This window comes from Mustelus asterias, chromosome 10 (genome assembly GCF_964213995.1).
Source record: "Mustelus asterias chromosome 10, sMusAst1.hap1.1, whole genome shotgun sequence".
NCBI lineage: Eukaryota > Metazoa > Chordata > Chondrichthyes > Carcharhiniformes > Triakidae > Mustelus > Mustelus asterias.
In genome coordinates, this window is record NC_135810.1 from 94518694 (window position 1) to 94541223 (window position 22530).

At 42.6% G+C, this 22530-nt stretch overlaps 1 protein-coding gene across 1 annotated transcript in view; it reads left to right on the forward strand.

Moving 5' to 3' along the window:
* The window catches only part of brca2 (BRCA2 DNA repair associated), a 108659-nt gene that overhangs the window by 47255 nt on the left and 38874 nt on the right, over positions 1-22530 (forward strand). The window contains exons 16-20 of the mRNA XM_078222226.1: positions 3889-4076; positions 9368-9538; positions 12164-12521; positions 16808-16963; positions 22202-22349. Of these exons, the coding sequence (XP_078078352.1) occupies positions 3889-4076; positions 9368-9538; positions 12164-12521; positions 16808-16963; positions 22202-22349 (1021 nt within the window). The remainder of the gene's footprint in view (positions 1-3888; positions 4077-9367; positions 9539-12163; positions 12522-16807; positions 16964-22201; positions 22350-22530) is intronic.

Consider the following 22530-nt stretch of genomic DNA (forward strand, 5'->3'; position numbering starts at 1 on the left):
CAAGTCAGGATGGCAACTGTACAGAAAGGATGGGTTACACCTTAACTGGAAGGGAGCAAATATCCTGGCTGGGAGTTTTGCTAGAGTGTTTCGGCAGGATTTAAACTAGTGTGGCAGGGGGGTGGGGAACAAAACAGTAGGTCAGTAAATACTGAGGCTGGGGTTGAGCTGGGGGCCAGGGCAAGGCTAGCTAAGAAGAGGAGCACTCTGGAGGAGGATGACCTGAGTGAGCCTGGAGGTCTGGAGTGCATCTGCTTCAATGCGAGGAGCGTAACGGATAAAACAGACGAACTTAGGGCCTTAATGCTTATGCGGAATTTGGATGTGGTTGCGGTGACGGAAACGTGGTTAAAAGAAGGACAGGACTGGCAGCTGAATATTCCGGGGTATAAGTGTTTTAGGTGAGACAGAGGAGGGGCTAAAAAAGATGGGGGAGTAGCGATATTAGTTAAGGAGCATATTACCGCGGTGCAGAGGGTAGACAACTTAGAGGGGTCATGTACTGAGTCGCTGTGGGTGGAACTCAGAAACAGGAAGGGTGCAGTCACTATGCTGGGGGTGTACTATAGACCACCCAACAGCCCATGGGAAGTGGAGGAAAGGATATGTCAGGAGATTCTGGATAGGTGCAGAAAACACAGGGTTGTTGTAGTGGGGGACTTTAATTTCCCTGGCACAGACTGGAAAGTGCTTAGAGCTGGGGGTCCGGACGGGGAGGAATTTGTAAAATGCGTACTGGAAGGTTCTTTGGAACAGTATGTAGATAGCCCGACTAGAGAGGGGGCTATACTGGACCTAGTTCTGGGAAGTGAGCCCGGTCAGGTCGTCAAAGTTTCGGTAGGGGAACATGTGGCAAATAGTGACCACAACTCTGTTAACTTTAGGATAGTAATGGACAAGGATGAGTGCTGTCCTACGGGCAGGGTGCTAAATTGGGGGAAGGCTAATTATAGCTGGATTAGGCAGGAATCGGATGTTGATTGGGAGAGGATGTTCGAGGGTAAGTCCGCGTCTGGCATGTGGGAGTCTTTTAAGGAACAATTGATAAGGCTGCAGAATAGGCATGTGCCTGTAAAAAGGAAAGATAGGAAAGGTAGGATTCGAGAGCCGTGGATAACCAGGGAAATTGAGGATCTGATTAAAATGAAAAGGGAGGCGTACGTTAAGTCCAGGCAACAGAAAACAAATGGAGCTCTGGAGGAATATAGAGAGAGTAGGGAAGAACTCAAACGGGGACTTAGAAGGGCAAAAAGAGGTCACGAGATGTTTTTGGCAGGCAGGAGTAAGGAGAATCCTAAGGCATTCTATTCATACGTTAGGAACAAAAGAGTTGTCAGGGAGAAAATCGGACCTCTCAGGGACAAAGGAGGGGAATTATATTAGAACCCAAGGGAATAGGGGAGATCCTAAATGAATACTTTGCATCGGTATTCACGAAGGAGAGGGGCATGTTAACCGGGAGTGTCTCGGAGGGAGGTGTTGACCCGTTAGAGAAAATCTCCATTACAAGAGAGGAAGTGTTAGGTTTTTTAGGGAACATTAAAACTGACAAAGCCCCAGGGCCTGATGGCATTGTCGGGCAATACAGCAGGATATAGATAGGCTGGAAAATTGGGCGGAGAGGTGGCAGATGGAGTTTAATCCGGATAAATGCGAAGTGATGCATTTTGGAAGAAATAATGTAGGGAGGAATTATACAATAAATGGCAGAGTCATCAGGAGTATAGAAACACAGAGGGACCTAGGTGTGCAAGTCCACAAATCCTTGAAGGTGGCAACACGGGTGGAGAAGGTGGTGAAGAAGGCATATGGTATGCTTGCCTTTATAGGACGGGGTATAGAGTATAAAAGCTGGAGTCTGATGATGCAGCTGTATAGAACGCTGGTTAGGCCACATTTGGAGTACTGCGTCCAGTTCTGGTCGCCACACTACCAGAAGGACGTGGAGGCGTTAGAGAGAGTGCAGAGAAGGTTTACCAGGATGTTGCCTGGTATGGAGGGTCTTAGCTATGAGGAGAGATTGGGTAAACTGGGGTTGTTCTCCCTGGAAAGACGGAGAATGAGGGGAGATCTAATAGAGGTGTACAAGATTATGAAGGGGATAGATAGGGTGAACGGTGGGAAGCTTTTTCCCAGATCAGAAGTGACGTTCACGAGGGGTCACGGGCTCAAGGTGAGAGGGGCGAAGTATAACTCAGATATTAGAGGGATGTTTTTTACACAGAGGGTGGTGGGGGCCTGGAATGCGCTGCCAAGTAGGGTGGTGGAGGCAGGCACGCTGACATCGTTTAAGACTTACCTGGATAGTCACATGAGCAGCCTGGGAATGGAGGGATACAAACGATTGGTCTAGTTGGACCAAGGAGCGGCACAGGCTTGGGGGGGCCGAAGGGCCTGTTTCCTGTGCTGTATTGTTCTTTGTTCTCTCCTTACAGATGCTGCCAGATCTGCTGAGATTTTCCAGCATTTTCTCTTTTGGTTCCAGATTCCAGTATCCGCAGTAATTTGCCTTTATCCAGTTTTTATTATTTTTTTTACAGTTATTGATATTTTCTAACTTCAAATATTATTTCATGTATTATAGTCAACAATATACAGAATACACAATGCCAAGTCAACATTTTTCATCACATTTGACTTGGTCACGGAACACTTATTTAATTGAAACTTGTCTTTCTGATAGAGCTCATCGGATCAAGCAACATTCAATTAAACTTTAATGAGTTGACTATCTAATATCTTGTTTGTGACGATGCTGTACTATTACTATGTTTTATGTTTAGGGCAATTTCTTCAAGAGGCAGTATTTTGTTATATGCAGTCAGTTTGCCTGGCAGGAATGCAGCAGATGCTGCGAAAGCAGGATAATTACTCATATTAGCCATATAAGTGTTTATTTAGCAGAAGGCTTAATTTTTTTAATTAAAGTAATAAGGTGAGTTAAGTCTAGAGGGACAGAGTTATGTGATACTAGAAATTGGAGCAGTTAGATTTATAGGAAAAACATTTTCATTTTAAAATAAAGAGCATTTGCTGCCTGGAACTGGTAAGCAATAGAAGCTATCTCTCTGGCTCTCTCCAGAAGCTTTCTGAAAGCTCCAGGATTGTTAACCCAAGTTAAAGCAAGTATGCCTGGATTTGCTAACTATTTTTAAAGAGGGGTTTAAGTCGATAAGAGAAATTTTGCTTATTTGGAACAGGATAGTAATAAGTTAGAAATTAAGAGTTTTCTTTGCATGTTTAAAGATTGCTCAGCGGTTAAGTGTTAAACTGTTTCATTTTGTTAGAGGTATATTTAAATTGTGTTCGGAATAAAGCTTGTTTTTATAAAAGATCCCTAATTTGTCAGTGGAATTGCTCCTGACGTGAAGCATCCTTTCCTCACGTTTACGCCAAAATAGAAAAATTGTTGGGGTCTAGTCTGAAACTTTCTGATCTGGAACCTTAACATGTTTAATAGAATATTTCAGAAATTTAAAGAAAAAACTGTTTAACATTAAATTTGGATAGAATGTTTTGAAGATTTTTTTTTCCAGTTTATTTCATTCCACATTTGACTTCATGACTAATAACAAATATCCAGTGCTATTCTCAGTAGAAAAATAACTCAGTTCTGTACTTCATGTGCCAGATTGCCAGTGAGTGAACTTTGAGAACACCTGGATAAAAACATTTGATTTGAAATTATAAAATGAATGGTAGAGCGATAGGAGCACATTGTATAATTTATAATAAAGCCAATGTTACACTTGGATCAGAGGGACCTAAACCAGTGAATAATATCTTAGGAAGTGAGAGGAAGTGCTTGGCTCAAATCTTATCAGACAGTTTAAAAATATGAGAATATGTCAAATGGTTTAATAATTTAAATATCTTTGTTTTCCCTAGTTATATGTTTATGGAGTCAGCAGAAGTACTTTGGGGGTACGAGCAGAAAATGCCGAATCCTTTCAGATCAACTGTCGAGAATTTTTGAGTGATGAACTGTTTAAAGCTGGCAGTGGAATGCAGCTTGCAGATGGTGGTTGGCTTATACCTGACAACAATGGAATGGCGGGAAAATCTGAATTTTACAGGTTGAGATAAGTTTATTCATTTTCTTAAATACTTGAAATTCAAATTTTATTTCAAATGTGCTCTGACGTGGTCTGATGGAATTTAAAACCACCCTGTGGTTAACTGCTCTGGAAGTTTGTACTTTTTGATGTGCTGTGGGAATGTCTCAAACAAAATCTTCAGAGAGAAAACCGATCACAAGTCAACTTGGGTTACCCTGACATCTCAGGAATATATTGGCAAGGCTTCCCAATCTAGGTTGTATATAGTATATGTAGGTTGCTTGTTCATTCTTCAGCAAATAGTGAAAGAAAAAAAACTGAAAGGGGACACAAATCTACTGGTACTGGTTTTGGAAGAAATGATAGAACAATGCTTGCAGAATAGCGTCAGATGTGTATCTTTCTCCGCTGATGTAGTATTTCATGTGATATTCTGATCCATGTTCTTTCTCTCGGCATGCATGAACCTTTTGCTCTTGCTCCTTTCTTGTTGCGGGTGCACACTTGCATGTTGTCAGTGTGTGTAATACTCCTGCTTCAGTGCAAAGCGAAATTCATTTCATTCACCTTTTTGATGTAATGAAAATATTGTTTCTTTCAGTTCTTCAAAGATACAGCTTGATATTGTGTGTCAACAGCTGTCACTTGGCATTGACAGCATTAATCCACTTTCATCTATTGCACCCTTGGTTTTACTTGAAATTGCATTCAGTCCCGCTGGTCTCTGGTTGTTTTCATAATCCTCATGAACCTCCTTCCACTCTGAAATTATTCCATTCTCCTCATGCATGCATTAAACCTCACTTTTAAGTGTACCAATGTTACCTGTTTCAGCTACTCATTGTGGCAATATGTTCCACGTTTTCAGTACTTTATCTCCTGTAATCTCAAATGGAACTTGCACTATTTCCTGCATGACTGAAGCCACTACCAGCACTTAGTTTTTTGGTTATGCCACTTCACAAAGGCCAAGTCTGTCCAAAATCTAAGTAACTCCCATTTCCAGGGCAAACTTTTGAAGACCACTTCTGTGCAGGTTACCAGAAAAAGCTCCTGTGTTTTATTCATTAATTTCCAGCATGTGCTCCCTTTTCCCTTATTTTCTCTACCCTTTTCTATTTCAAACTGCTGTCGCTATTTAAATTGATGAAAAGTATAATTGACACTGATTAAAGAAAACGTATTTGGCTACAGAGCAAAATGCAAATAATAATCATCAGAAATAGGAGGAGTAGGCATCTGGCTCATCGAATCTGCTCCACTATTGAACAAGATCATGGTTGAACTGATTGTGGCCTTTACATCACTGTCCTTCTTGTCGACCATAATACTTGACTCCCTTGTAAATCAAAAATTTATCTAATGCAGTCATGAATGTATTTAATAGCCCAGCCTCTACTGCTTGTCAGGGAAGAAAATACCAAAGACTAATGACCTTCTAAAAGAAGAAATTCCTGCTCGTTTCTGTGTTAAATGAAAGACCCCTTATTTTGAAACTGTGCCCCCATTCTAGGTCCCCCACGTGTAAACAATTCTCAGCATTTATCCTGTCAAGTCCCATCAGAATATTACATTTTTTCAAGATCATTCATTCATCTCATCTCTACTGAACACAGGCACAACCTGCTCAAACTTTCCTCATAAAACAACTTCTTAATCTCTGAAATCAGCCGAGTGAACCCCCCCTCCCCCATTGCAATGCTCTCCTTAATTAATATTGTCATCCTTTTCTTCTTTTTGTATCTCCTATCTCCGGAACATCTTGTACCCGGAAGTATTTGACACATGGTCGTGCCCCTCCTGAATCGGGCCTCTGTTATCACCACAATGTTGTAATTTGGCATTGTAGTCTGTCCTGTAACTCATCGATCTTATTTACTATACTCCGCGTATTCACATACATGCAGTATAACCCCGATTTAGACTTAATTACCTTTTCCGGATGCTGTCTATTAATTTACTGTTCTTTATTCTAGTGCTCTCTGTCTCTCCCAGTGTTTTGTGTATCTTGGCATTCCTCTCTTTCTCTCCTTTTTCCCACAAGTCTGTTGAGTTAGTTTGAAGCCCTTCCAAGAGCATTAACAAAAGGTCCTGCAGTCCCGGCTCTGTTCAGGCGCAACCCGTCCGGCTTACACATGTGCCGTCTCTCCTGGAGCCAGTCCTAGTATCCCAGGAATCTAAATCTCTCTCCTGCATCATCTTTCCAGGCACGCTCTCATTTGCCTTGTTTCTATTTCTATACTCAGTTGCATGTGGCACTGGGAGTAATCCAGAGATTACTACTTTTGAGGTCCTGCTTGTTAATTTTCTACCTAGTTCCCTAAATTCTGATTGCAGGAACATATATCCTTTCATACCCACATTACTTACTACCAATGTGGCCTACGACCTCTGGCTGTTCACCCTCCCCCAGAAGAATGTCCTGCAGCCGCTCTGTGTCACTGTACCACCCTGGAGTCAAGTCGATGGCTGCAGAAGCACCTGTTATGGAACCATAGAATCCCTACAGTGCAGAAAGAGGCCATTTGACCCATCGAGCCTGCATTGACAACAATCCCACCCAGGGATTGGGTTAGTAAATTTGCGGATGACACTAAAGTCGGTGGAGTTGTGGACAGTGCGGAAGGTTGTTGTAGGTTACAGAGGGACATAGATAAGCTGCAGTGCTGGGCTGAGAGGTGGCAAATGAAGTTCAATGCGGAAAAGTGTGAGGTGATTCACTTTGGAAGGAGTAACAGGATTACAGAGTGCTGGGCTAATGGTAAGATACTTGGTAGTGTGGATGAACAGAGAGATCTCGGTGTCCATGTACATAGATCCCTGAAAGTTGGCACCCAGGTTGATAGGGTTGTTAAGAAGGCGTACGGAGTGTTGGCTTTTATTGGTAGAGGGATTGAGTTTCAGAGCCATGAGGTCATGTTGCAGCTGTACAAAACTCTGGTGCGGCCGCACTTGGAGTATTGCGTACAGTTCTTGTCGCCGCATTATAGGAAGGATGTGGAAGCATTGGAAAGGGTGCAGAGGAGATTTACTAGGATGTTGCCTGGTATGGTGGGAAGGTCTTAGGAGGAAAGGCTGAGGGACTTGAGGTTGTTTTCGTTAGAGAGAAGAAGGTTAAGAGGTGACTTAATAGAGGCATACAAGATGATCAGAGGATTAGATAGGGTGGACAGTGAGAGCCTTTTTCCTCGGATGGTGATAGCTAGCATGAGGGGACATAGCTCTAAATTGAGGGGTGAGAGATATAGGACAGATGTCAGAGGTAGGTTCTTCACTCCGAGTAGTAAGGGCGTGGAATGCCCTGCCTGCAGCAGTAGTGGACTCGCCAACATTAAAGGCATTTAAATGGTCATTGGATAAACATTTGGATGATATTGGAATAGTGTAGGTTAGATGGGCTTTAGATTGGTTTCACAGGTCGGCGCAACATTGAGGGCTGAAGGGCCTGTACTGCACTGTAATGTTTTATGTTCTATCTTCTGGCCCTATTCCTGTAACACCACATATTTAACCTGCTAATCTCCCTGACACTAAATGACAATTTACCATGGCCAGTCAACCTAACCTGCACATCTTTGGACTGTGGGAGGAAACCGGAGCGTCCGGAGGAAATCCATGCAGACACAGGGAGAACGAGCAAACTCCACACAGTTACCCGAGGATGGAATTGAACCCAGGTCCCTGGTGGTTTGAGACAGGAGTGCTAATCACTGCCACCGTTTCTGTTCTCCTAACTAAGAAATCCCCATCACTATTGCTCTTCCTTTCTACTTCCTCCCCTGCTGTACAGCCGAGCTGCTTGTGCTGTCACGAACTAGGCTCTGACTGCATTTCTATGTGGAACGGATATCCTCACCAGCATCCAAAACAGAAAACTGATGAGTGAGCGGGCCTCCAGAGGTCCTACCTGCACTACCTGCCTGGTTCCATGGGACTGCCTGGCAGTCACCTATGCTCTTTCTGCCTCCCATGTTCCTGATCTGCAGTGTGACCACCTCTTTGAACGTGCTGTCCACATAGCTCCCAGCCTTGCAGATGTGCCAAGGTGACTCCAGCTGCCACTCAAACTCTGAAACCTGAAGCTCAAGTTTCTGCAGCTGGTAGCACTTTCTGCACAAATAGTCATCTCGATCACCTAGTGTCCACATTTTACAGGGCACACATTCCACACAACTGAGCTGCCATGTCTTAACTTTACTTCCCTTTATGCTAACTTTATTTTACTTTGGTTTACTTATACTGCTTTACTGGCCCTGACTTTATTCCTTGTTCAAATCCACATTGCTGCTTCTTAAAAAAATAATACATTTTTCTAATTTACAGCTATTTAAAAACACTCCCTATTCTTACTACCAATGTCGACAACCTCGTATTTTCTGACGTTGCACTCCAACTGCCAAATTTTTGTCCATTTACTGAACCTATTTATATCCCTTCGCAGACTGTTTGGATCCTCCTCACAACTTGATTTCTTACCTAACTTTGTTTTTTCATCTGTAAATTTGGCTACAATGAAGTCTTCCTTTACCCAGGGCATTAATATAAATGGTAAATGTTTGAGGCCCCAGCAGTATTCCACTAGTTACCATTTCCGAACCTGCAAATGACCCATTTATTTTGACTCTGTTCCCTGTTAGTTAGCCAATCCTCTATCCATGTTAGTATATCATCCCCAGCACTATGAACTCTTGCCTTCTGCAGTACCTTTTTATGTGGCATCTCATCAAATGCGTTTTGGAAATTCAGATTCACTGCATTCACTATAAGAGCAGCTTCATGTTTAATTATGTCTTTGTATTTCATCTGTGCCTGCACTCAAACTGGAAAACACTGGCCGTAAATGTGGAAAATCTTTTTGAAGCTGGTTGTTCAATCAAAAGTTATAATTTTTTGAGTACCATTTTCACTTACAGTAATTCAGACAGTGGGTATATTCTAAGTCATGCTATTCAGTCAGCATTGTAACAATAACAACTGCAATAACGCTATGCCATCTGTATAGCTAATAGTAATAATTGTAACATTCTGAATATTTCTCCCTAATTATTATTTAAACAGTTAACAGATGTGTCTATCCCAGGTGATTTGTACTATATGCTCTGTGCTGTACCTCACATACGCATTAGACCTATTTCAATGTGAGAAATTAATAACTAGAATATTTGGGATGAATTTTGTGAACCAGGGACTCTTCCAGAGACATTGTTTACCAGGAACACAGTGCCTCACTTGTCCCTGAAAAACAACATGGTCACTCCACAACAAGTGTGTTGTAATTTGATCAGAATTTTTTCCTCCTCCTCTCTTAGAGCTCTTTTAGATTCGCCCGGTGTGGATGCCAAGTTAATCAGCGAAGCTTGGGCCTACAACCATTACAAATGGATAGTATGGAAATTTGCAGCCATGGAGACAGCTTTTCCCAAAGAATTTGGCAGCAGGTGTTTAACACCAGAAAACATACTTCTGCATCTTAAATACAGGTGTGGTCTACTTTACTTAAGTGTATATCATGTTTCTAAACATGTAATTTTCTTTATTTTTAAATGGTTTATCTTTCCCCCTCAAGCTGAGTCTTTGAATCTCTGCTGCCAGTCTCCTAACTGGCAGCAAGTCCCGTCCATGGTGTCCTACCTTTGCTCCTGGTCTGCAAAATCTCAATTTTAATTCTCGTGTTTCAATTCTTTCTGCTGTCTTTTCTGTCCATGTCTCTGTAGCCTCCTTGAACCCGACAACACTTGGCGATCATTACGCTCTTCCACGTTTGTTCTCTTGTACATCCCTGATATTAATATCTCCTTAAAACTCAAATTTTGTTTGAGGTTCATGTGAAATGTCTTGGGTTGTTTTATTATGTTAAATGGGCTGTAAATGCAAGTTGTTGTTGCAAGCTGAATCTGTCATGCCGTTCCATATTCTATCAGATAACTTTTATAACAGGCTATATTTCTCCTGTATATCTCTATCCAAAAGATGAATAATTCATTATAGATTTAAAAGACACAGTTTGCATTTATATAGCATCCTTTGTCCCCTTGCAATGTCCCAAAGTGCTTCATATCCAATTAATTGCTCTTGAAGAGGAGTCATTGTTAAATAGGCGTTCATTATCATTTAAAGGCCTGCACTTTTAACTGTTTATGTAAAACAACGTTAAAAATTGTGAAATAATTAGATAACCATAGATAATAGCAAAATACTGTAGATGTTGGAAATCTGAAATAAAAACAAGATGGACAAAGGGAGTGGTAATGATAGTATTAAAGACTAAGGCTTTACTCCAGGATAGGTGTTAATAACAGCATAAAAATCACACTGTCTGAAAACAAAATAGCAGAATGTGTTAATTACTGAAGAGAAAGCAAAATCATGAGAACAAAATATGGACTGGCAAATTGGAGGAGCAGCACCTCATCTTTCCAATAGCCATTTTACAGCCTTTTGGACTCGACACCTACCGTGGACCAGGGCTTTAGTCGTTAATCCCATCATTACCACTCTTTGATTCGTGTTCCATTCAATATTTGTCATTTCAACTCTCATGCCCCATCTGCTGCTCCCACTTTTTCATTAGCATAAAACCCATCACATTTCTACCTCTCTCCAGTTCCAAAGAACAGTCACATTGGACTTGAAACATTAACTCTGTTTCTCCCTCCACGGATGCTGGCAGACCTGCTGAGTCTTTCCAGCATTTTCTGTAATTAAATAACCATCCCTGAGTGCAAGTTTAAGTAGTTTAAAGCAGGCCATAATCCGCTACTTGTATTGCAATGTATTGATGGATGGTATTATGTAATTTAATATATTTTATTGCTTTAGGAAACTTTATTTACATGGTTCTTTAGAATTCATATTAATCTGAACTTCGTGGGGGAACCTTAAGAGGGCTGGAAGTAATGATCAAAAATCAATCTGAATATAAGTTCCACTACCACCATTTTTAACGGGGGCAGCAATCAGATGTACAAGGGAAGGTTTACACAAGCAAAGCGTAAACCTAATATAAGCACCATTCTCCATCACTGTGGCCATAATGTTTTATCCCACTTCCTCAGTTTATCCATAATACCCTCCTCCATTACCTTTGCTCCATTACCCAACTTGTCCTTGCATGATTCCATTTCTACAGATCTGGATGCCGTCAGAATATCTCCAACTTGTATTTCCACCCATATGTCACTTCTGCATGTGACTGATTTAGCTTCAATGGCCACTTGTGTTCATGAATTTTATGTATCTAGTAGTCCTTCACATGAGAACATTTCCTTTAACTTCCTAAGTATCAAAATGCACATTTGTTCTTTTAGATTGTTTCTTTACTCCTAAGTTCATATTTCCTTCCTTACAAAATTATCTTTGAAATTGAAATTCAAAGTTTTAATTCAAAGGGATAAGTGTTTTTGTTTTGAAGGATGAATTTTGATTAAATGCCAGTTGAGAGTGTGTGGTTGGTTGGCAAGTGGACTCTGATTGTAAGTGATGTCCCTTTATACCTTATCTTTTCCATGGCTGGTTCTGCACAACATGAATTGAACAAATGGTTAAACGAGTTGCTGCAACCAGTTCTGAGCAAGTTTTCCACATACATGAAGGACTCCTTTACCTTTGCAGAGTCCATTCAGGACTTGCACATGTTGTGTCCAGGTGTTCATTTGGCATAGCTAGCTTATTCACTAACATACTGCTGAAGGAAGCCATAGACTTTTGCACCCCGTCACTATATCATGGTCATTGTGTGAATCAATATTCATTGAACTTTGCAAACAAAAAGAGCATGCCCACTCATTGTGCCTTTTTCAGCTAACCAAAAGATAGGGTGGCAGCCATTCCCCATGACAATACTTTGACCAATTGGACTTGACCTACCTGGTTTGAATTTAAACAAATGTTTGGCAGTTCACTGTTTCCAGCTGTGTACTCCATGGCAACACCTCTACCAATCAGCACACCCTTCTCGTACTGTATAAATTGTTGTTCCCTTTGAGATTTGGTATTCTTGTGAATCTGTGGCTGAGAGCGCAAAAGCTTAGACAGTATGTTTCGGCTTCATTCGAGTTCTGTATTACCGAGTGACTAACTGTAACTTCCTCATTTTGACATTGCAGATATGATGTAGAGATTGATCAGTGTCATCGATCTGCCTTAAAAAAAATTATGGAGAGGGACGATGTAGCAGCAAAAACACTTGTGGTTTGTGTTTCTCAAATAATATCAATGGGAACAATACCCAAAACTATTGCTGAAAAGGGCGTCCCAGAAACAAAAAAGGATATGCCCTTAGGGATTATTGAAGTCACTGATGGCTGGTATGGAATTAAGGCACTTTTGGATCTTCCACTCACATCGCTGTTGCGGAAAAGAAGACTTGTAATTGGTCAAAAGATTATTATTCATGGGGCAGAACTTACTGGGTCACAGGATGCTTGTGCACCTCTAGAAGCTCCAGAATCACTCATGTTAAAGGTAAGAAAAATAGAATGAATAAACAATGACAGCTGAACAAATTTTTGTTCAACGATAACATTCTGCCTAGTAGTTTTTCTTATTGTGAGAGGATGGTAGGCATCATTTTTTCTACAGTTTTATTCTATTTCATCCATCTAGTCCTGTAACTGAAAGATGGGAGTATTTTCAGACAAGCACAGGGTGGGTTTGTGTGTGAGAGGGGAGTTAAATCCCAAAAAAGCAATGTCCAGTCAGAAACCCAATATCCTCCTGCCCCTTTTGGGTTTCACCTGGGCATGTTTGAACGGAGAGAGACCCTCCTTGGAACTGTTGGGTAAGTCATTTATATATTCAAATAGCTAATTAAGTTGTGTTTTAACAAACGATCCTGCTTGAGCAGCCAGTGGACCTATTTCTAAAGATGACAGCAATTTGTCAGGCCACTGAGTCAAACGTACAGCAGGAAATACTTATCAGTGAAAGTGACGGTTTGAGAAGGAAGTTTTTGCTCAGTGAAACTAAAAACACTGCAGTTGTGACCAGGTGAGAAGCTGCTGCTTACAACACTCCACAGACAGTGCTTGACAGTTGCTTGCCAACTTCTTCAAAGTCACTTCATCTGTCTTGCTCGACACTCACCTTCAACTTCACTTTTCCTGCTGCCAGGTTTCAATGCGATATGGCAGGAGCAATACCAGCAACAGGGCCAGTACCAGCTGTCTTTTCAGCCATATGCTGCTCCATAGGGTAGAGAAGTGGACACTGAGATCCAGTTCCAAAGAGGCAGAACCCACAGGCATACAATCATCTTTCTTGGTTTGTGAGCACCAATGCCTCAGGAGATTCTGGATTTCACAGCAGGCCATTGTTAACATCTGCTGCATTCTGGAACAATACTTCCTCCTCGGTGAACTAGACTGGCACACATTGCCAGTAGCCGTTAAGGTGTCTCTCACATTAGGGTGCACCACACTGCATGCCCCAGGTCTCTTGACTTCCTCTTTTCAAAGTTGTATGCTCTTTACTGCAAGGAGACAAAGCACCTCTCTCCACACAAGCCATATGGTTTATGTGGAGAGAGGTGCAAATCATAAAATGGTTACAGCTTAGAAGGTGTCTATTTGCCCCACCATGGCTGTGCCAGTTTTCTACAAGAGCAATTCAGCTTTATTACAGCTTCCTCTTAGCCTTGCAAATCTTCTTTCCAGGTGCTTATCCAATCCCTTTTTGAAAGTCACAAATGTATCTGTCTCCATTAAACTCTTGGGCAGCCCATTCCAGATCCCTATTCGCTTGCTGTGTGAGAGTTTTCCTCGTATCACTGTTGCTTCTTTTGTCAGTCACCTTAAACTTGTGTCCTTTGGTTCTTGATCTTGTATCACCGGAAACGTTTTCCCCGTCTTTCTAGACCCCTCATGATTTTGAACACCTAGATTAAATCTTCTTTCAATCTTCTCGAAGGAGAATAGCCCCAGCCCCTTCATGTAACTAAAGTCCCTCACCTGGAACCATTCGCAAAAATCTTTTCGGCACCCTCTCACATCTTCACCTCTTTCCTATTGATAATATTGGTGCAGAGTGAGGCATGGGTATAAATACACAATAGGATGAGAGTGATTGTTAGCTGATCAGATGGGAATATAAGGAGAGAGAGGGATAAGTGCAGCAAAAGTTCTGAATAGTGCTGTACGGGAGAATGCTGGAAAAGTCAAATTGTGGGATTGATACCTAAAATTGCTACGGCACTTACCTTTCCTACCCTCCTGAGGTTCTGGATCCTCAGTGCATTGTCTCCAGGTTGAGGGGGGGGGGCTGGGGAAGGTGGAGGGGTTGCACTTCTGCTTCGGATTTTTGGGCCATTACCATCCATCCTGCCTGCCTGATTGGAGAAGTTGTCTTTTGCCTCCAGTCCTCGGGAACGATCACTTCACTTCAGTATCTCAGATTCTACAGCAGGGTATCTAAATGAAAATTGAGGGACTCTGCCTTCTTGAATCTTTTCTGCATTCCTATGGTTGCTGCAGCATCAAAAACCTGAGGTTACATGAGCCATTGTAACCCATGCCATAGTCTCTTTAATTGAAGTCCTACTTTTGACTGTTTCAGCTCATCATTCAACCTGCTCTCATTGGCTGGGGAACATGCAGATGGGATGCTAATATCTTTGCTCTGTTAAAGAGCCCAGGCAAGAGCCTTTGGAGCGTTCAACAGGTTCCGAATCCACTATAAGCCCACTGCCTCAGCATTGACTATGGTGAAAGATTTTGTCTGATTTATCTGTCTGCTTGCCCTGCCATCTGGTTACTGGTAGATGATTAGTACTATCTAGTATGTCTCCTCCAGACATTGCGGTGCTTGTTCAACACAACTCGCCTGAGGAAGAAGAACAGGATATCTGGGTCTACATGCCTTTATCCTCCACTGTACCAATTCAGTTTTGTCATTATGGATCTTGCCCTGTTGCAAACCCTGTTCTGTTCCAATTGTGTTGGAATAAGCTCTTGTATGATAAGTGTGGAAGTTCGATATTTTATTGAAATATTGTAGTAGAATTGCCATTTATAACTGAATAAATTTTTTTTGATGAAAGCATGTATGTTTTCATTCAAGAAAATAGGACCGCTACATGTAAGGGAAAGTTGGGTAAACACAAGGGACAAAGGAGTAAAATATGTTGATGGGGTTAGATTTTGTTTCATGGGAGGAGGCTCGTGTGGAGCATAAAAAACAGTATGGGTCAGTTGGAAAGAATGATCTCTCTCTGTGGTGTTCATTAAATGTAATTTGTACGAATAGGAGCACTTCATTCAGCCAGATATGTATCACAATTTGATTAGATCCACACCTCCACTTCTTTTACTCATCTATGCTTTAAATTTTTCTCAATATCTTTACCTAACAAAGTCTATTGATCTTGGCCTTGATATTTTCATTTGTGCCAGCGTTCATGTCCTTTTGAGAGAGAGAATTCTAGATTTCCACAGCCGTTTATGTGAAAACTTTCGTGATTTGACTTTAAAATTGCCTATCTTATGACAATTTGCAGCTCTTAGGGCTCCTTCATTGTACTGTCGAAGTCTTTGACTCCGAATGGGTGGGGCTTTGATTTATTATTTTTGCCTGGCCAAAAAAAGAGCTGCTCCATCTAATTCCACTTTCTAGCTCTTGGTCCTTGTAGTTGATTCCTGACTCATTTCCTGTTACAATACTTTGATTCACTTTGGAAGGAGTAACAGGAATACAGAGTGCTGGGCTAATGGTAAGATACTTGGTAGTGTGGATGAACAGAGGGATCTCGGTGTCCATGTGCATAGATCCCTGAAAGTTGGCACCCAGGTTGATAGGGTCGTTAAGAAGGCGTACGGTGTGTTAGCTTTTATTGGTAGAGGGATTGGGTTTCGGAGCCAGGAGGTCATGCTGCAACTGTACAAAACTCTGCTGCGGCCGCATTTGGAGTATTGCGTACAGTTCTGGTCGCCGTATTATAGGAAAGATGTGGAAGTGTTGGAAAGGGTGCAGAGGAGATTTACGAGGATGTTGCCTGGTATGGTGGGAAAATCGTATGAGGAAAGGCTGAGGTGCTTGAGGTTGTTTTCATTAGAGAGAAGGTGGTTAAGAGGTGACTTAATAGAGGCATACAAGATGATCAGAGGATTAGATAGGGTGGATAGTGAGAGACATTTTCCTCGGATGGTGATGGCTAGCATGAGGGGACATAGCTTTAAATTGAGGGGTGAGAGATATAGGACAGATGTTGGAGGTAGGTTCTTTACTCAGAGAGTAGTAAGGGCGAGGAATGCCCTGCCTGCAGCAGTAGTGGACTCGTCAACATTAAGAGCATTCAAATGGTTATTGGATAAACATATGGATGATATTGGAATAGTGTAGATTAGAGGGGCTTTAGATTGGTTCCACTGGTCGGCGCAACATCGAGGGCCGAAGGGCCTGTACTGCGCTGTAATGTTCTATCTTCTAATACTTAATCATTTTCGATTTTAAATTTGTGACGCTGGTAATGACTAGCCAATATAGACACCAAAAATGTGTATTCGGTGATTGTGGTATCTAATAAAGGAAAGCTTCAGAATTAGGCTAGAGATAGTGGTAAAATATGATGCAAGGAATTCAAATTATGTTGACTGGTGAGAGCAGGATACATCACTTCATAAAAGAAATTGGGAGGACAAATAAATGGTGAATAATGCAGCATTCTTCTAAATGACCGATTTCCTTTTTAAATTGAAAATAAAATGCAGTAGAACTATTATGTAATATTTCATAATAATCCATGCTTTCCAATTAAGATTTCAGCCAACAGTACCAGACCTGCTCGATGGTATGCAAAACTAGGATTTCATCGTGACCCTCGGCCTTTCCCATTGCCAATATGTACGCTGTTTAGTGACGGTGGAATGGTTGGATGTGTTGATGTAATTGTTGTTCGAATTTACCCAATGCAGGTATGGAAAAAATATGCAGTAAAATTATTTAAATGGCGTACCTAGTTTTTTTTAGATGATTTATCTATGTATATTGCATGTCACTATTGTACATTTTGATTGCACTTTTTTGGCATGGTTGTGCTGGGTTAGTGGTGTTAATTGTATAGTAATTGAGTATTTAATTGTGTTCAGGTGGTGGGCATTAGCAGGGGATTTACTAGCCCTCCTGTATATAATGTGGTTAATTTGATAATTCATTTAATTGTAATACTCAAGTATACACTGGATTATTTGTGTTTCTGTAAATAAAAGATTACATATATGTAATGATTTTGCTAACGTTCTCCCCTTCGCTGACTGGAATAGAACACTTGGAAGCAGTGCAGATCATGGGTTTCAGGCAAATTGTTTGGCCTCTATTTCTGGAGTTTAGGAATCGGATACATGGTGTGATGAGTCATTTAATCGATTGCTTTGTTTGGGGTTTGAAATGTATAGCTTATGTTGAATGGACCTTTAAGAATGAGCCCTAAACTTGGCATTTTTAGGTCCTACACTCAGGGAGAGTTGGGGCTTTAAGAAAAAACTGGTACAAGAGTTCCAGGGAAAGTCAGTTAGGGCTTTGAGGGGAAACAATTAACATAAGACAGAGCAAGATTTCCAGGGAGAATTGGCACTTGAAAAGAAATTATCGCTGGAACAGAGCGGGGGGGGGGGGGGGTGTGTGTGTGTGTGTGTGGGGGGGGTGTGTGTGTGGGGGGGGGGGGGGTGTGTGTGTGTGGGGGGGGTGTGTGTGTGGGGGGGGTGTGTGTGTGTGGGGGGGGTGTGTGTGTGGGGGGGGGGTGTGTGTGTGGGGGGGGGTGTGTGTGTGGGGGGGGGTGTGTGTGGGAGGGGGGGCGTGTGTGGGGGGGGGGGGCGTGTGTGTGTGGGGGGGGGCGTGTGTGTGTGGGGGGGGGGCGTGTGTGTGTGGGGGGGGGGCGTGTGTGTGTGGGGGGGGGGCGTGTGTGTGTGGGGGGGGGGGCGTGTGTGTGTGGGGGGGGGCGTGTGTGTGGGGGGGGGGGCGTGTGTGTGTGGGGGGGGGCGTGTGTGTGGGGGGGGGCGTGTGTGTGTGGGGGGGGCGTGTGTGTGTGGGGGGGGCGTGTGTGTGTGGGGGGGGGGCGTGTGTGTGGGGGGGGGGCGTGTGTGTGTGGGGGGGGGCGTGTGTGTGGGGGGGGGGTGTGTGTGGGGGGGGGGCGTGTGTGTGTGTGTGGGGGGGGGCGTGTGTGTGTGGGGGGGGGGGCGTGTGTGTGTGGGGGGGGGGGCGTGTGTGTGTGGGGGGGGGCGTGTGTGGGGGGGGGGCGTGTGTGGGGGGGGGGGGGCGTGTGTGGGGGGGGGGGCGTGTGTGTGTGGGGCGTGTGTGTGTGTGTGGGGGGGGCGTGTGTGTGGGGGGGGGGTTGTGGTCACATGCTGCTGGTACCGGTGCTACTGTTAGAGTTCAGGAAAATAAATAAGAGGTGTGATCTCACAGGAAGGGCATAAGTTGATTGGCTGAGTATTGCTGCTTGGGGATTAAAATTGATAAATCTTTTGTAGTAATATATATTATATGATTAGTAATACAGGATAAGTGAGTAGCTGGTGAGTGTCTTTCATTTTGACGTAAGATTTATTACAACTAGTAAACTGAAGTATTGGTAGGATTTATCAGTATTAGTAGAGTTTATAAATAGTGGTAATGTGTGTTAGCATTTGTAAGTCTTTTTGCAGTAACAAGGGTAACTAAATTGTGGAAACTTTAGTCATAATTTTTCAGTTGCCCTTCGACTTGGGGATGGTAGTAGAGAATTTTTTTAAATTCATTTATGCGATGTGGGCATTGCTGGCTAGGTTAGATTTATTACCCATTTCGAATTGCTCTTCAGAAGCCGCCTTGAGCCGCTGCACCGCATGTCGAGTAGCTGCTTCATCCCCATGTTGCCTACATCTTGATGGTGTCCACCAAAGCATGTGGCCATGGCATGGAGGATCGAGTGAAAATCCAACAAGACCTGCTGGACCAAGGTCTCCATGGTCGCCAAACTTCCCATAGTGATCTCAAGGTGCTGGCATGTCAGAGCCAAAACATCAGACAGAATGTGGACAGACTCCTCCATCGTTCACTCTAATTTCATGAGTTGAATCTCCGCCAAATGTTCTGCCATCTGTTATTGCATCTCCACTATTGAGTTGACAGCTGCTTCCAGAGGTTCATCATCCAGCTTGGATTGAGCAAGTGGCTGGACTCCAGCAGCTGTCTCCCTGCCTCTGATTGCATCCAACATGAGACTGGTGTGCTTCGTGGAGATACAGGGCATACCTGTGCACCCACAGCCCTATGATCAAGGCCTTGAGGGCCTGGTAGGTGAAATGGGTGTTGCCTTCTTGAAGCCTTGTCCTTCTGAGTGCCAGACACCTGTTACACTCTCCTGAGGATAGGTGGGCTGGAGATAGTGAGATGCATGTGTTGAACTTCTGTTTGAATATGGCACGTGGATCTTCAACCCTGCCAGCTGACAGCTTAGACTGCTCTAAGAAATTCCTACGCTGCTATTCTGAGGATGAGATGATTAACCTCCAGCAACCACAATCATCTTCCTAAGTTAGCTGTGACTCCAGACATTGGAGATTTTACTCTCTGATTCCAATTGATTTGATTTGAATGTTACTAAGATTCCTTGATTCAGTCAAATCTGTGCCATATTCATTCAAATCCTTTTGTCAAAGTCTGTGTCTCTCACCTTGCCTGTTTTCACCTTTTCTGTCCATTTTTGCACCAGTGCTGTAATGATGTCTGGACCTGAGTAATCCTGGCCGAATCTAAGCTGAGCGTTGGTTAGCAGTTTGTTGATGTTCAAGTGTCATTTGATAGTGCTATCAAAGTCAACTTCCATCAGTTTGCTAGCATTGAGAATAGGCTGAAGGGGCAGTAATTGGCTGGATTGGCTTGAGGGACTGCTATTCCTGGAGCACAAGCTTCAGCATTACAGGCAGGATAATGTCAGGGGCCATAGCATTTTTGCTATATCCAGTGTACTCAGCCATTTATTTTCTATTCACTCGGGATGTGAATATTCATTCACTTGGAGTGAATCGAATTGACAGAAGACTGGCATTGATAATGATGGGAACCTTATGAGAAGACCGAGATGGATCATTTGTTTAGTACTTTTGGCTGAAAGTGGTTGCAAACCCTTCAGCTTTGCCTTTTGCATTCACTGGACTGTCCTTGTTGAGGATAAAGATGTTCATGGAGCCTGTTCCATGAGTTGTTTAATTGTCCATTGGCATTAAATTTAAATGTTGTATTCTGCTATCTTCTGGAGCATGCTCTTGAATTGCTTTTATATTGGTATGTAATTTATTTGCAGTTGGAAATTGATGTATGCTTAGCTCAATTAAGGTATGTAATGAATAAATAATTAGCTTATTTTCACATGAGACCGGCACTTTAATGTATTGTAATGGCAGGGCAAAGTAACAATGAGTCATGGTACACGAGCCATGACATTTGAGAGTTCAGTTTTGGTCAGAGAGTTAGGATGGAAAGCAGCAAGGTGATTAGAAGCATGTGAGATTGTTGTTGTACAGAGACTAGGTGCATTCACATATGGAGTAAAAAAATGAAGAGACTCCCATCACTGCCATTCATCCAGTTCATTTGTTTGAAAAAGGATAGGAGAAACCTCCTACAATCCAGATTCTTCCTACAGTCCAAGTTTAAGTCATAAAGAAACAAAGTTTGCCAGTATCTCCAAATCCACCAGTAAAGTGAGTTAGGGTCTTGCATTAAATCAATCAATGTCATTGTGCCAACCCTTAAGTGGAGTTGGTAATCAAACGTTCTGAGAGAGCAAAGTCAAGCTAATAGAAATTGAAAGGGCGGCATGGTAGCAGTGGTTAGCACTGCTGCTTCACAGCTCCAGGGACCTGGGTTCGATTCCCGGCTTGGGTCACTGTCTGTGTGGAGTTTGCACATTCTCCTCGTGTCTGCGTGGGTTTCCTCCGGGTGCTCCGGTTTCCTCCCACAGTCCAAAGATGTGCGGGTCAGGTTGATTGGCTGTGCTAAATTGACCCTTAGAGTCCTGAGATGTGTAGGTTAGAGGGATTAGCGGGTAAATATGTAGGGATATGGGGCGTAAGGCCTGGGTGGGATTGTGGTCAGTGCCGACTCGATGGGCCAAATGGCCTCTTTCTGTACTGTAGGGTTTCTATGATTCTATGATATGCAGATAGGTTGAATTGAAAGCATGTGGGAAAGGGGAAGAAAAAAGTGCTTTTCATTATTTCTAGTCAAACACATCCTGGTGCTAAGAAAATACTTTTTATTAACATGTAAATTACTCGAATATCAGTCAGGTATGTTTTGGTTGTGATTGCAGTAGTAGGTATGCAACCCAAACTGGTAACTTTTCAGGTATTGTTAATGTTGGTTTAGTCCTATTGTATAAAGAAAGGTACAGCACAGGAACAGGCCCTTCAGCCCTCCACGCCTGTGCTGATCGTGATGCCCTAACTAAAGAAAAAAACCTTCTGCCCTTATTGTGTCCGTATCCCTCTAGTCCCTCCCTATTCATGTACCCATCTAGATGCCTCTTAAATGTTGCTAATTGCCTGCCTCCACCACCTCCTCTGGCAGCGCGTTCTCAGCACCCATTACTCTGTGCATAAAAAAACCTCCCCTGCACATCTCCCTTAAACTTTCCCATTCTCACCTTGAACCTGTGTCCTCTTGTAATTGACACTTCCACCCTTGGAAAAAGCCCTTGACTATTCACCCTGTCTCTGCCTGTCATAATTTTGTAGACCTCTGTCAGGTCTCCCCTCAGCCTCCGTCTTTCCAGTGAAAACAATCCTAGTTTATTCCAACACCCTTGAGACCAGGTAACATCCTGGTGAACCTTTGCACTCGCTCCAAAGCTTCTACATCCTTCTCGAAATGTGGTGACCAGAACTGCACACAATACTCCAAATGTGGCCTAACCAAAGTTTTATAAAGCTGCAGCATGATTTCCCAACGTTGTATTCTGGGAATTTATATAAAAGTGGAGTGGAAGTGTAATTTTTGTCTAAGAGTTGAGCATTTCCGTTTCCTGCCCTTTGACTGCCCCCTCTGTTGGGGAGGTGTAAATAAAGTTATTTTGATAATGGCTTCCTGCTGTGAATCAACATGGTGAGATTTTATCAGTGCAACATACAGCGCATTGTACATTTCTGATAGGAGATGCTGTTTTTCTTCAGTGGATGGAAAAGAAATCCAATGGAATGTATGTATTCCGGAATGAGCGGGCTGAAGAGCGAGATGCTCAGATACACCATGAAAATCAACAGAGGAAACTCGAAGCATTATATGCCAAAATTGAAACTCGACTACAGGAACAATTCAGAGGTAATTACAAACTACATTTCAAAATGGATATTCTTGAAAATAAGAAGGCATGTTTTCATAAATACCATGATCGTTGAATTTGTTCCATACTTGCAATAATTTGAAATATCAAAGCAATTGGTGGTAAAGAAATTAAATCAGAATTGTTTTTATTTCAAAAGCAACTTTTTTTCTGAATTAT